At 36.8% G+C, this 13,579-nt stretch overlaps 1 protein-coding gene across 1 annotated transcript in view; it reads left to right on the top strand.

The window, feature by feature from the left end:
• Positions 1–423: 423 nt before the first annotated feature.
• EHHADH (enoyl-CoA hydratase and 3-hydroxyacyl CoA dehydrogenase) overlaps positions 424–13,579 on the top strand; it is a 37,583-nt gene continuing 24,427 nt past the window's right edge. The window contains exons 1-4 of the mRNA XM_019735860.3: positions 424–582; positions 4,707–4,810; positions 9,504–9,676; positions 12,171–12,282. Of these exons, the coding sequence (XP_019591419.3) occupies positions 509–582; positions 4,707–4,810; positions 9,504–9,676; positions 12,171–12,282 (463 nt within the window). The 5' untranslated portion in view covers positions 424–508. The remainder of the gene's footprint in view (positions 583–4,706; positions 4,811–9,503; positions 9,677–12,170; positions 12,283–13,579) is intronic.

Raw genomic sequence — 13,579 nt, 5'->3', positions numbered from 1 at the left:
ATTTAGGTGAAATGCATGATGCGTGTATTTTACATCCCAGGTTTGTGTCATATCACGTAATTGTCAGGACCCCATATATCGGTCCCTGTTAAGGATCATGAAGATGAAAATAAGGACAGCTCCACAACTTAGTGAACTCAGAATTTGCCCAGAGAAGCCACCAGTCGCTCTGGGCCAGGGGGTTGCAAACCTCGACTTGCTGGCAGTTCCACCCATTTTCCACTATCCTCCTAGATCTGCTTTGTGATGGGAGCAGGTAGGGAGCCAATAAATAGAAAGAGATGACGAACTTTTGCAGACGGGGACCTGGGGTCGGGGGAAGCAGGAGGGCTGCGACGTAGTGTGCGCGTCGGTGCTAGAGGGCGGCCGGGAGGCAGGAGGCGGGAGGCGGCGCTGGGCTCCCATTGGCCCAGCGGGCGCCCCTCCTCGCGGGGCTGGACCGGAGCGCAAGGAAAAGTGGCATCGCCCTGCGGCGGCTGGCGGAGGCGACTTCAGCGACCCGGGAACCATGGCCGAGTATACGCGGTTACAGAACTCTCTGGCGCTGATTCGCCTCCGAAACCCGCCGGTCAACGCGATCAGGTAACGGGTTCGGTCGTCTCCAGCCTGGGGACAGCGGGGCCTTCCCCGCCTGCTTGCTCAGGAGGCTTTGACTCTCCCCTCCTGGTTTAAACGGAGAAAGACACTGACTCAAATTGAACGACGGCGTTTGCCAGGGCCTTTTACATAGGTCAGCTTGGTTAATCGTCGCAGAGAACTTTCATGCCCATTTCGCTGGGGAGGAAACCAAGGCTGAGAGGCAGACAGATGGCTACGAAGCGGGGGAGCTGGACTCGAACCGGGTCTGCTCATGCCAGCTTCGTGCTGAACACTTCTGCTTGCTTGCAACTTTGACTTATGTGGCCCACTTTGTATTCCAAAGGTCTTAGTGCAATGCTGGCTGGACCTTAATCCCTCATTTCTCAACCTGGAGCCCAGGCAACCCTTACATGTGTGACTGAAAGCTTTAGGAATCTGACAGTGTGCCTTCACATTTTTAAAAATCAGTAAAGGTCCTCATTGCCAACGCAGTGAGTAAAAGTGAATTGTGCCCGGGCCCAGAAAATGCAGTTGTATCTCCTGATCTGTTTAAACCTCAAGGTCTTAGTGCTTCAGTAGAAGATCCATGTCAGAGTAAGATTATTAAATACCATTTTCTGAAAAACTGTGCACTTTATCTTTTATTTCACCGTGGAATACCTTTCTTGTTAAACTCTCTTACCCCAGATTTGTACAATGCACTTACAGCATTACTTTTAAAAGTGAGATTAATGCTGCTTTTTGAAAATTAATGAAGTTATATAGATTTGGTTATCGCATATCTCTGAAAAAAGTATATGATCGATCAACCTAGGAAAGAGCCACCCATCCACAGGGAGTAAAATTAGTAGAAGTTATAATTTACGATGAATATATGAAGTATAGAGAGAAAGACCTTTGGTTAAAATTCTTACTATCACATGCTGCTGGAGGGAAAAAAAAAGCGAAATGAGACCTGCTAATTTTAACTAATTTTAACTGAATTTTTATCCTATCATCAGATTTGATTTTATCATTTGTATTAATATTATAATTCTCATTTTAATATGAATTATTACATTTAATAATACAAAAGAATTGCAGAAATAAAATCACACAAGGATGATCAATTACTTGCCATTCTCAGAAAAAAGTAAAATATTCGTTATTTTGATTTTGATGAAGAAAAACATAAGTAATATAATTACATATCCATTTTGGACATGCCTATATTCTCATTAGAATTATTAGATATTAGGACTGTCTGCCTCAACCTCTGCCCATAATGGGAAACCATGTCCATCAGGAACTTGAGGGGAAAAGTTCTACAGTCTAATACCCATAACTAGGGATATTTTCTTATAATTATTTTTTAAAGTTTATAGTATTTAATCCACCCTCCACTCACCTTGCAGGAGAAATGTTACTATCTACCTCATAAAAGTTGTTGTGAAGTTTAAATGCTAGAGATTATAAACTGGCATTTAATAGCTGTTAGCTATCATTATTTCTGTTCAGCAGAGGCCTGTTACAGCCCCTACCACAGGCTCTGCTGCTCAGGATTCATTTCAGATTTATTAAAATTTCCCCTACTTGGGAATAAATACTTTTCCACCCTTTTTTCTATCTGCTTCTGAAGTTCTGTTTTAGGGAGAGGTGTACATCCCAGCACGTTCATTCAATTTAACAGGTTCCCGATTTTTTTTTTCTTTGTACTTTTCTTTTTCTCCTTTCTTCCTTCCTTTCCCTTGTACTGTTTCTAATTTTATGTGGAAAATTATCTCTTCCTAGCTCACTAAGAGATTCTTATCTGAATAATTTTGGGGCCCAAACACATAATTTAAATCCTTTGCTAGGTTAGCAAGTCACGTTTCCTTCAATTCAGATGAATGCTAACCCTCTTTCCCAGTGTAGGACATGCCTGATTACTAGGCCTATCTCTCAACTCAATGGCTTTCACACTTTTTTTATTGTCATTTCACATGGAAACCCCATGTTTTACAAAGCAACCTAAACACACACACATGCAAATATATAACCGAAAACTAAGTTTCATGAAACAAAACTTATCTTTACTTGTTATACAGTTTGATATATTCTATTTTCTCCTCTTTTCTATTTCTTTGTTTTAAAAAATGCTAGTCACAAGCCACAAACTTGATTTGATGACATTCAGTTTAAAAAAAAAAACTGTCACAAAAACCATATAGTCACAGAAGCTAAAGAGTTTTGGTCAGCACTCGTTAACTGTTATCTTTATTCTAAACTCCATTCATTCATATTAAGAGGACAAAATAATTTCTTAACCTCTGTGACCTTGACATTGCTACCAGACTGTGGTCCCTTTCACTAGACTTGAATCTAGTAAAGCTGTATCTATTACAGCCATTTTCATTTTTCTTTATGTTCTGTATTTGATTTTGGCAAAATTAACAAGAACATAAGAAATAGAGTAGGGGTTGGATGAAATGGGATAAACCACCCTCTCCTCAGTGGCACTGATTAAGCTCATTTTGACTAATTTTTATCCAAAAGGAAATATGTGCCTTTTGGACTTCTCAGTATTATGGATGGTTCAGAATCTGTTTTTTGTTAGTGTATTTCTAATTAACCAGTCAAAGACAAGAGGTTTTGTTTGATTTCATCTCGTTTAAATGATGAAAAGTAACAAGGTGAAAAGGAATTATATACAAGGGCAAGTATCTCCCTTATTCCATCAGGTTTTAATACAGAGTTGCTGATCTGAACAATCTGGCTTTTTTTAGAAGTTTGCTGTTTTTTTCATTTGTATTAATATTCTTTTTCCCACGCTACATGTTAAAGAACAGACATTGTACCCAGAATACTCAGAATTCCAAGGCAAAATTGATTAGGCTCTGGTTCTATCATTTTTCCTTTAAGCAATTCTTCACCACTTTTCCTAGGTTCTCCTCCACCATCCCTTGGGATTTATTGATCTTCTGCTTCTTGGCAAATTCTCCTCTCTTGGCTTTTGTGACTTTGGCCTCCCTTGGTGCTGACGCACTCTGCTGAACCTCTCCCACCTCTTATATGAGGGTGTATCCAGAAGATCTACTCTCAACTCTCTATTCTTTTCCTTTGGCAAACTCAATCTTGGCTTTAACCATCTTCTCTATCAATGACTATCTCATCTACTGAAAGTTGGCAAAATCTACTTATATGCCATTTCTTTCCCAGACCTTGCATTTACCTCCTAAATTATTTAGGATTAGGTTTGGCTATCGGGACAGAAAACTCAAAATAATAGTGGATTAAACAAGAAAAAGTTGATTTCTCTCACAGCAGAGTCCTAGAATGGTATGGCTGTTCCACAATCATCAGGGATCCCAATTCCATCTATTTTTTGCTCTGCCATCCTCAATACATGGTTTCAACTCTTGGTCCATGAAGGCTGCTCTGGATCTAACCATCACGTCTGCATTTCTGCCAGGATTAGGGAAGAAAGAAAAAGAAAAAAGCACACCCAGCCCTTTAAGGACTCTTCCCAAAAGTTGCATATACCAAATCTGCTCCGATCCATATAGCAGAGTAGGCTGGGAAATGTAGTCTTTATTTGGGGCAGTTATATATCCAGCTAAAAACCAGATATTTAATACTTTCAGGAAAGTGGGGAAGGAGGGATATTTGGGGTAATTTGGAGCCCCTGCCATACCTCTGTTTCTTTTAGGGTATTTCAGTTTTCTTATATTTTAACAATATGACAAATTGAAAGTAATTTCTTCCCCCTCTGAACTTCCACATCTTTTTTTGTATCTATTATAGCACTCATCTTAGTGTGTTATTTTGTTGTGTATATTTTGTTCTCTCTAGGATATTACAGACTCCTTTCACTGCAACCTAGAAGATGTATAATAATATTTTAAAATTAATTAATACCAATTCTAAGTATTTAACTTTTCAACAAAGTGCAGGAATATGCTCTTAAAAAAAGTTTATTTATTTAATCAGCACAGTAAATATATATGTTATTTGTTGAACAAATTAGTGAAAGCTTAATGATTAATGTCTAGGATTTTTATCCATTGTGTATGTGTTTAATTTTTCATTGGTAAGAAAGGAAAAAACTCTGAGATGGTAGAAATTTAATTCTGACTAATGCTTCCTGTATATATATTTTTTTCTTTTAGTATGGCTGTACTCAGTGGAATAAAAGAGGGACTGCAGAAAGCTATAGCAGACCCTACAATAAAAGCCATTGTGATTTGTGGAGCAGATGGCAAATTCTCTGCAGGTAACCAGTATCTAACCCTCTCCTGTTATCTCTGGAATCCAGCCACAGACCAAGATCAGCTGTGCCTGTGGGTAATACCTTAGTGTTGGTAATGGATATAGGAAACTTGAGTGAGAATAAGAAGCATTGTGCAGAAAGAGACAGGAATCACAGGAGAGACTCAGAGAAAAGAACTTACTTTCTTTTATATTGGATTGGACCTTTGGAAGATATTTGGGTGCAGGCTTGATGGCTGTTATACCTGCTAGTATATACCTGTTGGTACATACCTGCTCTGTATATTTTCTTCACCCTATGTGAACTTGAGCCAGTCCCTTTAATCTCCTGAACTTCAATATCTCTATTTATAAAGTAGATACAGTAATATCTGTCTCAATGGGTTTTTGTGAGATTAAATGAGATAACGTATCTGACAGCCTCTAGTACAGAGCCTGCATGCAGAAGATGTTCAATAAATGTTATTCTTTATTTCACACAGTCTTGAAATGGAATTCATTTTTTCTCCTGATAATCACCTATCTCAGTAACTATGCCACTCTTTATTGGGTTATTCTGTGAAGATGCAAAATATTGACAAAATACAGCAAAAGTATTTGAAATGGTGATTCGGTGGTATTTGTGACACCTTCCCTTTTTTCCCAAATGAATATATTATATCCTTAGACAAAGTCACATGGATATGAGGGCCTATGTAATCTTACTGCAGCCAGAGGAATTTCATGTATGTTAATGGTAGCCTGAGAAGAAATAGACATTAGAATCATGACAATAAATAAATATAAAAATGGTAATCATTATAATAATTATCATATATCTTTCCTGCTATGTATAGGTTATTTATTTCCAGCACTGTATAGATTATTTACTAATAATGAAAATAGTAGTATTTGTACACTTATTATATTTTAATCCTTAATAACTCCTATAATCTCTATTTACAGAGGAGAAGGCTGAGCCCGAGAAAGATTAAAATAATATGCCAAACATTAACCAGCTATTAAATGGCTTACTCAACTATTTGAAAACTTAAGGTGGGAAGCCCAAGATGGTGACTTTGAGGCACGCAGCTAGGGATCAGAATTATGGAGAATTTGGTATTTCTTTGTCAGTAAGGAGATAGAAGAGAAAGAATGTAGTTAGAGTTCAGGGCAGAAAAAATTATTCTCCTGGAAAACTTTAGGAATTACCAGATTTGACTTAATATATTTATATAGAACAATGTATCCAACAATTACAAAATACACATTCTTCTTAAATCTGCAACATTTATAAAAATTGACCAGATACTGGACCATGAAACCTTATTTCAATAAATTTTATTTAAAATGTTATCTGACAACAATGCAATTAAACTAGAAATCAATAACAAAAGTATAACTGCAAATTCTCTTATGTTTAGAAATGAAATTGGTTTCTTAATAACCTTTGAGTCAAAGCATAAATCATAGTAGAATTTAGAAAATATTTTTAATTGAATTATAATGAAAACACAGCATATATAACTTGACAAATTCAGTGAAAGCAAAATTTAGCAGGAAATTTATAGCTTTATATATTAGGAAAGAAAAAAGACTAAAACATAATAAACGTCTGTATCAAAGAACTAACAAAACAAACATTAAAATAGACCAAATGAAGTAGAAGGAAGGAAATAATAAACAGAAGAAATTAATGAGATAGAAAATAAATGTGAATCAAGAGGATCAACAATGTCAAAAGTTAATTCTTTGAAAGACTAATAAAATTGACAAACCTGGAGAGATAGATCAAGAAAAAAAAGACAGAAAAACAATATATAAAAAATGACAAAAAGGATATCATTGCAGATACTCTAGCGATTAACAAAGATAATGAAGGCATTATGAACAAATAGAAGACTACAGCCTACAAAAGCTGACTCAAGAAGAAATGGAAAACTCAAATAGTTCTATAACCATTAAAGAAATTGAATCAGTAATAATAATAATAAAAAAAAATTCACAAAGTAAATTCCAGCCCCTGATGACTTCATTGGCAAGCTCTTACTGAAAAGTCAAGGAAAATATTATGCTAATTTTACACAAATATTTTGGAGAATAAATAAAAGAGGAAACACTTTTTGTATTAGTTTCCTTAGGCCGCTGTGAAAAATGACTACAAACTGGGTAACTTAAAACTACATAAATTTATTCTCTCAAAGTTCTGGAGGTTAAATGTTTAAAATCAAGATATCTGCAAGGCCGTTCTTCCTCCCAAGGCTGTAGGGAAGAACCCTTCCTTGCCTCTTCTGGCTTCTTGTGGTTGATAGCAGTCCTTGGTTATCCTCAGCTTTTTGCTGCATCACTCCCCTCTCTACCTCTGTTTTCCTGTGGCCTTCTCCCTGAAGTCCAAGCTTCCCTGATCTTATATAGATTCACCCTAATCCACTATGACTCATCTTTGCTTGAATACATTTAGAAAGACCCTATTTCCAAATAAGGTCACATTCACAGGTTCTGGGTATACATCCTTCAACTCAGTACACTTCCCAACTTATGTTGTGAGGTTAGTGTAACCTTGATATCAAAACCTTTCAAGGACAGAACGGAAAGCAAAATTACAGGCCCATTTCAGATATAAAAATCTTAAGCAGTGTATTATAAAATTAAATCTAACAATATATAAAAGTGTAATATATCACTTTTATCCCAGAAATACGAGATTGGTTAAACATTAGAAGACCAATGTAACTCATCTTATTAAAAGATTAAAAGAGAAACCATCATGATTATTTCAAGAGATGCAGAAAAAGCACTGATAACATTTGAAATGGATTAAAGATAAAAATTCTTAGTAAACTAGATATAGAAAGGAAATGTCTTAATCAGGCTAAAATATCTACTTTTAAAAACCTACAGCAAACATCAAACAAAATGGTAAATTGAAAGCTTTCCTTATGGGAAAGGAACAAGACAAGGCTGGTTGTATTTGTATTTGACATTGCATTACAGGCCCTGGTCAGCTCAGTAAGGCTACAAAAAGAAATAAAAGGTATAAGGATTGGCAAGAAAGAAACAAACTTTATTATCCAGAAGATACGATAGTGTCTATAGAAAAATTAAAGGTAATCTATCAGAAAATTATTAGGGTTAATAAGAATTTGGCAATTTTACTGGATTTAAAAATCAATATCCAAAAATTAATTGCATTTCTATACGCCAGAAACAAAGAGTTGAAAAGTGAAATCACTACACCCTCGTCTCTGCCTCGGCTTCTGTACAATTGGGATAATAATACTAACTTTATGCTGCAAGAAGAATGTACTGTGAAACTTAAGAATGTGATCTATGGTCAAACAGCCTGGGTGGAAACCCTTATTTTACCAGTTACTAGTCATATGTCTGAACCAGTCACTTAACATCTCAAAGCCTTAACTTCCTTACCTGTATAATGGGGAGAGTTAACACTACTTAACCTAGGTGTTAAGAAAATTACATGAGATAACTTAGCACTGTGCCTGATGTATTTATCCAATAAATGTTAATTGGTATTATTACATGAGAAACCATTTTAATCTAAATTCACAGGAATGATAGGCCTGGGATTCAAATTGAAATTTATCTTGTTTTGCTAAAGCCAAAGGAACCTAAATAACAACAACAACAATAATAATAATAGGCTAGAGTGTAAAATATGATGGTTTAGAGAGAAAAAAGCATAATCCCTCAATTGATGTTAGATGAGGTACAGGTAGCAAAAACGAACAAAATAAGACAAATAGGCTGAACAGGAAGTAATTATTTTAACTTTTTAACTTGTATCAAGTTTAATGTTTTCCAGAAATACAATGTTATAGGGGGAAAGATCATTATGTATAATGTTATGTGAAAAAAGAAAATATAAAAATGATTGTACAGAATGCTGTCAATATTACTAATAATATATATTATAGTAAACTTTCACTTAATTCTGACATTAGTCATTTAAATAGGTATTGAGACAAAAAGGTTAAATAACTTACTCAAAGTCCCAAAGCCATTTATATATTTGCATTGGGAAAAAACTAAGAATTTATCAAATATTACATTGTTATCTGTGTGTAGTGATATTTGGGGTGATCTTTAGGTTCTTTATAATTTTGTGTATTTTTCAAAATTTCCATTATGCATGTTATTTTTATAATTAGGAAAAGCAATAAGTGTTGTTACTGTTATTGATCACACACAAAAAAATCTATCACAAAAACATAATTCCAAGCTGGTTGATTAACGTATAACTCATAAATATGTATGCATTTTCCTTGTGATTTTCAATTGTAATGACTCACCCTTAACAATGATATGGCTCGAAATTGCTGTGAGTGGGTTTGTTGAACAGTATCACGGAAAAGATGGAAGAGGCTGACTCAGTCTCAGAATAATGGTCACTGTCGGAGAATCTCTATTTTGCTTCTCTGATGTTTTTAATTTTTCTAAAGATAGAATTGCTACCTAGCATATGGAAACACAGCTTTTAGAAGATTACAGGATTCCTGATAAAGATTTGAGGATTTTCTTTCATATTGATCTACGTTTTCCATGCTATTTGTTCCTTTACTGTGTCTCCACTCAAAGGATGAAGTGTTTTATGGGTCCAAAGAGGGCTGAGATCCCTTAAGAATTATCTGGTACCTTATTGTTACATAATAAAGCCCATGTCTTTGTCAACCCTCTTCTCCTTGTTTTTGTGTCCATAGGAGCTGATATCCGTGCCTTCAGCGCTCCTGTTACTTCTAACTTCTCACTAGGACATGTAGTAGATGAAATACAGAGAAATGAGAAGCCTGTGGTGGCAGCTATCCAAGGCGTGGCTTTAGGAGGGGGGCTAGAGATAGCCCTGGGCTGTCACTATAGGATTGCCCATGCAAAGGTAACAGCTGAGGCTACTTATGGGGCTTGGTGTGTGGGGTTTTTCTTTAGGGCAAGCTTACAATGTAGTCGTAAGCATCAGAGGTGATCATTTTCGAATGGTTCGCTTACTGGTTGACAACGCTTGGGTACCTCTAGCACTGGTGCTCAGCTATTATGTACCAATTCAGTGGTACTGGTTGTTAAAATGTTAAAATACATCTATTCTGGTTGGTAAATAGCTGCTATCCTGAGCTCCCTGACTGTCCCTCTGCTTCTCCTAACCCTAGCCCTTGGACCTCCCCATGAAACACCAACTAAAGTGGAACTCCTGGGTCAGTGGAGGGCCCCTGGAACTCTTGTCTAGTACTATGGCCCGTGTCAGGTTTCACTGAGCCATGTTCATGCAGTAGGAGGTCGTATATATTTTGATGATCATCCCTGAATATGCATACTTATTTACATTTTTATTTCCTATCTTTAAGATTTCAGTTTTGTGGTCCCTTATAATTGTCAGTACCTAAGAAGAAACATTCCTATTGGAAAACAGCACAAAACTAATAAATCCATTTATTTCTGGAAATAGATTTAATTTGGGCTACTATGTAGAATGAGGTTTGTGATACCAGTCTTATAATGGTAACATTTGTGTAAGTAATATAGTTTTCTAATAATCAAGATAATAGTCATCATTGTGATAGACTAGAATACACAGGAAAGTATAAAGATACAAAGTAAAATCACCATAAACTTACCGTTCAGAAATAAGCACTATTAACATTTGATTTTATTTTGTTCTGGTCTTTTTCCTGTGAAATTAAAAAAATATATTTATTTTTTCAGTTATAGTTGACATTCAATATTATTTTATATTAGTTTCAGGTATACTGCATAGTGGTTAGACATTTATATAACTTATGCAATTAGTCTAGTACGCACCTGACACTAAACACAATAGTTGCAACATTATTGACTATATTCTCTATGCTGTACTTTACATCCCTGAGGCTATGTTGTAACTTCCAATTTGTATTTCTTAATCCTTTCACCTTTTTCATCCAGCTCCCTGCCACCTCTTCCCTCTGGCAACCATCAGTTTGTTCTCTGCATCTATGAGTCTGTTTCTGTTTTGCTTGTTTATTTTGTTCTTTAGATTCGACATATAAGTGAGATCATATGGTATTTGTCTTTTTCAGTCTGACTTATTTCACTTAGTATAAAACTCTCTAGGTCCATCTATGTTGTTGCAAATTGTAAGATTTCATTCTTTTTTATGCCCAAGTAGTATTTCGTTGTGTATATGTACCACATCTTCTTTATCCAATTGTTTATTGATGGGCATTTGGGTTGCTTCCATATCTTGGCTGTTGTAAATAGTGCTGCAATGAACATAGGAGTGCTCTGCTTTGGTCTGAAGCCAATCTCAAAGTATGTTGGTTCTGGGTCCTCTTGGGAGGTGTTCTGGTGCAGGCCCAGGTCAGCCACTGCCTGTGGCCAACCAGGGAGTACCTGGTAGGAGCTACAAAACAATCCATGGTTTGTCGCTGCCTGTGCTGTAGCTAGAGGCACCTGGGAGAGGCCACACTGTGAACTGAGGATGGCTGCCACTAGTACCAGGTCTAGGGTAGTTCCACAAAAAGCTAGGACACTTTGAGGCCTGCTGCCACTTGCTGGCTCCTGTAAGGTTTAGCCACTGAGAAAGCTTTCCTCTCAAGTTGGGTCAGGCAGGTTTCAGTGAGTCAGCAAGGTGGAGCAGTGGAGCTCATTAGGCCAATCAGATTCAGATTCGGCCTATGGGGGTGGGCTCAACCCAGGAAAGATTGCACCTGCGTGCTGGCTGCATGGGAGTAGGGCCCCACACAAGGAAAATGGGGACTCTCCCTCCAGTCCTTTCCCTAAAGTTGCACAACTCAGTTTCTCTCTCCCCATATATCTCCGATGCCACCAGAGTCACCATCCCTCTGCTGGAACCCAGGGTGAGTGCCGGTGCAGGCCTTTTAAGAGGATGTCGGGCTTTCGCACAGCCTTCCATCCCACTTGGATGGTCGGAATCCCCACTGTTTTTCACAGTCAGGAGTTGTGGGGGCTCCTTTTCCTGGCACCAGTACTCTGGACTGGGGAGCCTGGTGTAAGGACTGGGGTTCCTTGCTCCTTCATGGGGTACCTCTATGGCTGAGAGCTCTCGATTTTCATCCACCACATGTGGGTTTGGGACTAGCCCATTTCTTGTCTCCACCCCTCCTACTAGTCTCGATGTGATTTCTTTATATTCTTAGTTATAAAACTTCTGTCCAGCTGGACTTCAGATGGTTCTCCAGGTTGATTGTTCTACAATTTAGTTGTAATTTTGATGTGTTCATGGGATGGGGCAAGCACAGCGTTTATCTACTCTGCCATCTTGGATCTTAGTCCTATAAGACAATGTTTCTGAGAATTTGGGAAATCCCGGGTAATGCTTGCCTCGACTCTACATATCATCTCATTCTAATGACCTTCATGCCTTCAAACTTTGATAGGCTCAAGTTGGCTTTCCAGAAGTTTTAATAGGACTCCTTCCTGGTGCAAGAGGAACCCAGCTTCTCCCCAGACTCATTGGAGTTCCTGCTGCACTTGACTTAATTACCTCAGGTCAGTATAAACCCTGCCAACAGCTATCTAGATCAATGTGAGGAACTGGACTAGGATTTAGAAAAGTGGCTTGACCATTCTTTACCTATGTGATCTTAAGAGGATACTTTAACTTCTTTGACTGTCAATGTTCTTGTCTACAAAATTGAAAGAATACATTCCATGAGAGCTTCTCAAATGTTAATATGAAGATCAAATGTGAGTGCCTTCCAAATGAAAGTATACAAAGTGCTAATCACATTAAGGGTTTTATTATAGTTTATGTATCTACTCATAGACACTGGTGTTCACATAGGGTGCATTATATTCAGATCTAATTTACAAATTGTAATATAAACAAGAATTAAAACCAGAATTTTCAAGGAATGATTTTAAGTTTTAATGTTTAAATGACTGAATTTTACATTTCCCAAGTATTGAGATATTAACTACAAATATGAAATTGTTCCCTGTCAATAGGGAATGTGAACAATGCAACATTAGAAAACATTTAGAGATTTTACCAAATATCATAGACATATAAAAATATTTCCAGATGAGGTGAAGTTGGAAGAAAGAACATATACAACTATTTACTGAAAACTGGTATAAATAATTATGAGACCTTGGGTCAGTCACTTTTCCTTTCTGTGCCTTAGTTTTCTCATAAATGTGGATAATAATAGTGCCTACCATATACTTATACAATGTGTTGAAGATTAGATAAGTTAGTGCATACAATGTGCTTAGAATAGTCCTAGACATGGTAACTTTGTTTCAGCTATATATTATTATTCCCATATCTTTCTTAGTTAAAGAGGAGAATTGAATAAAATAAGCTGAGGATCTTGGTAATAGACTATATCCTGAAGAATTGACAATAAAAGAAGCACATGTGTCAGAATCAAAGACCTACATTTGAATACCAGCTCTACCACATTTAAACAATATGCCTTGTGCAAGTTAACTTTCATTCATTCATCCAGCAACTGTTATTCATCTTCTCTCATGTGCTGGGCCCTGTTCTAAGCATTGGGCCTATAGTAGCAAACCAAACCAACACAAATTCTGCCTTCATGAAAATTGTATGGAGAAAAAAACAATGACAATAACCATATTATCAGATTTCATCAATTTAATGCACAGTTTTTTTTCTTTTAAATCAGAATGCCTCTTACATTCATTGTGAGTCATGGCTTGATTGGCAGTGTTTTTTTCTGTCCTAGTTTCTGTGGGTCAGGAATTTAGGAGCAGTTTAGTTGGGTTCTAGCTCAGAGTTTCTCATGAGATTGTAGTCAAAACGTCAACTGGGGCTATA

The sequence above is a fragment of the Rhinolophus sinicus genome, chromosome 17, assembly GCF_057876585.1.
Source record: "Rhinolophus sinicus isolate RSI-liver-muscle chromosome 17, RSI-T2T, whole genome shotgun sequence".
In the NCBI taxonomy this organism is placed as follows: Eukaryota; Metazoa; Chordata; class Mammalia; order Chiroptera; family Rhinolophidae; genus Rhinolophus; species Rhinolophus sinicus.
Note: the sequence above shows the minus strand (reverse complement) of the source record. Positions and strands in the feature narration are given on the sequence as shown.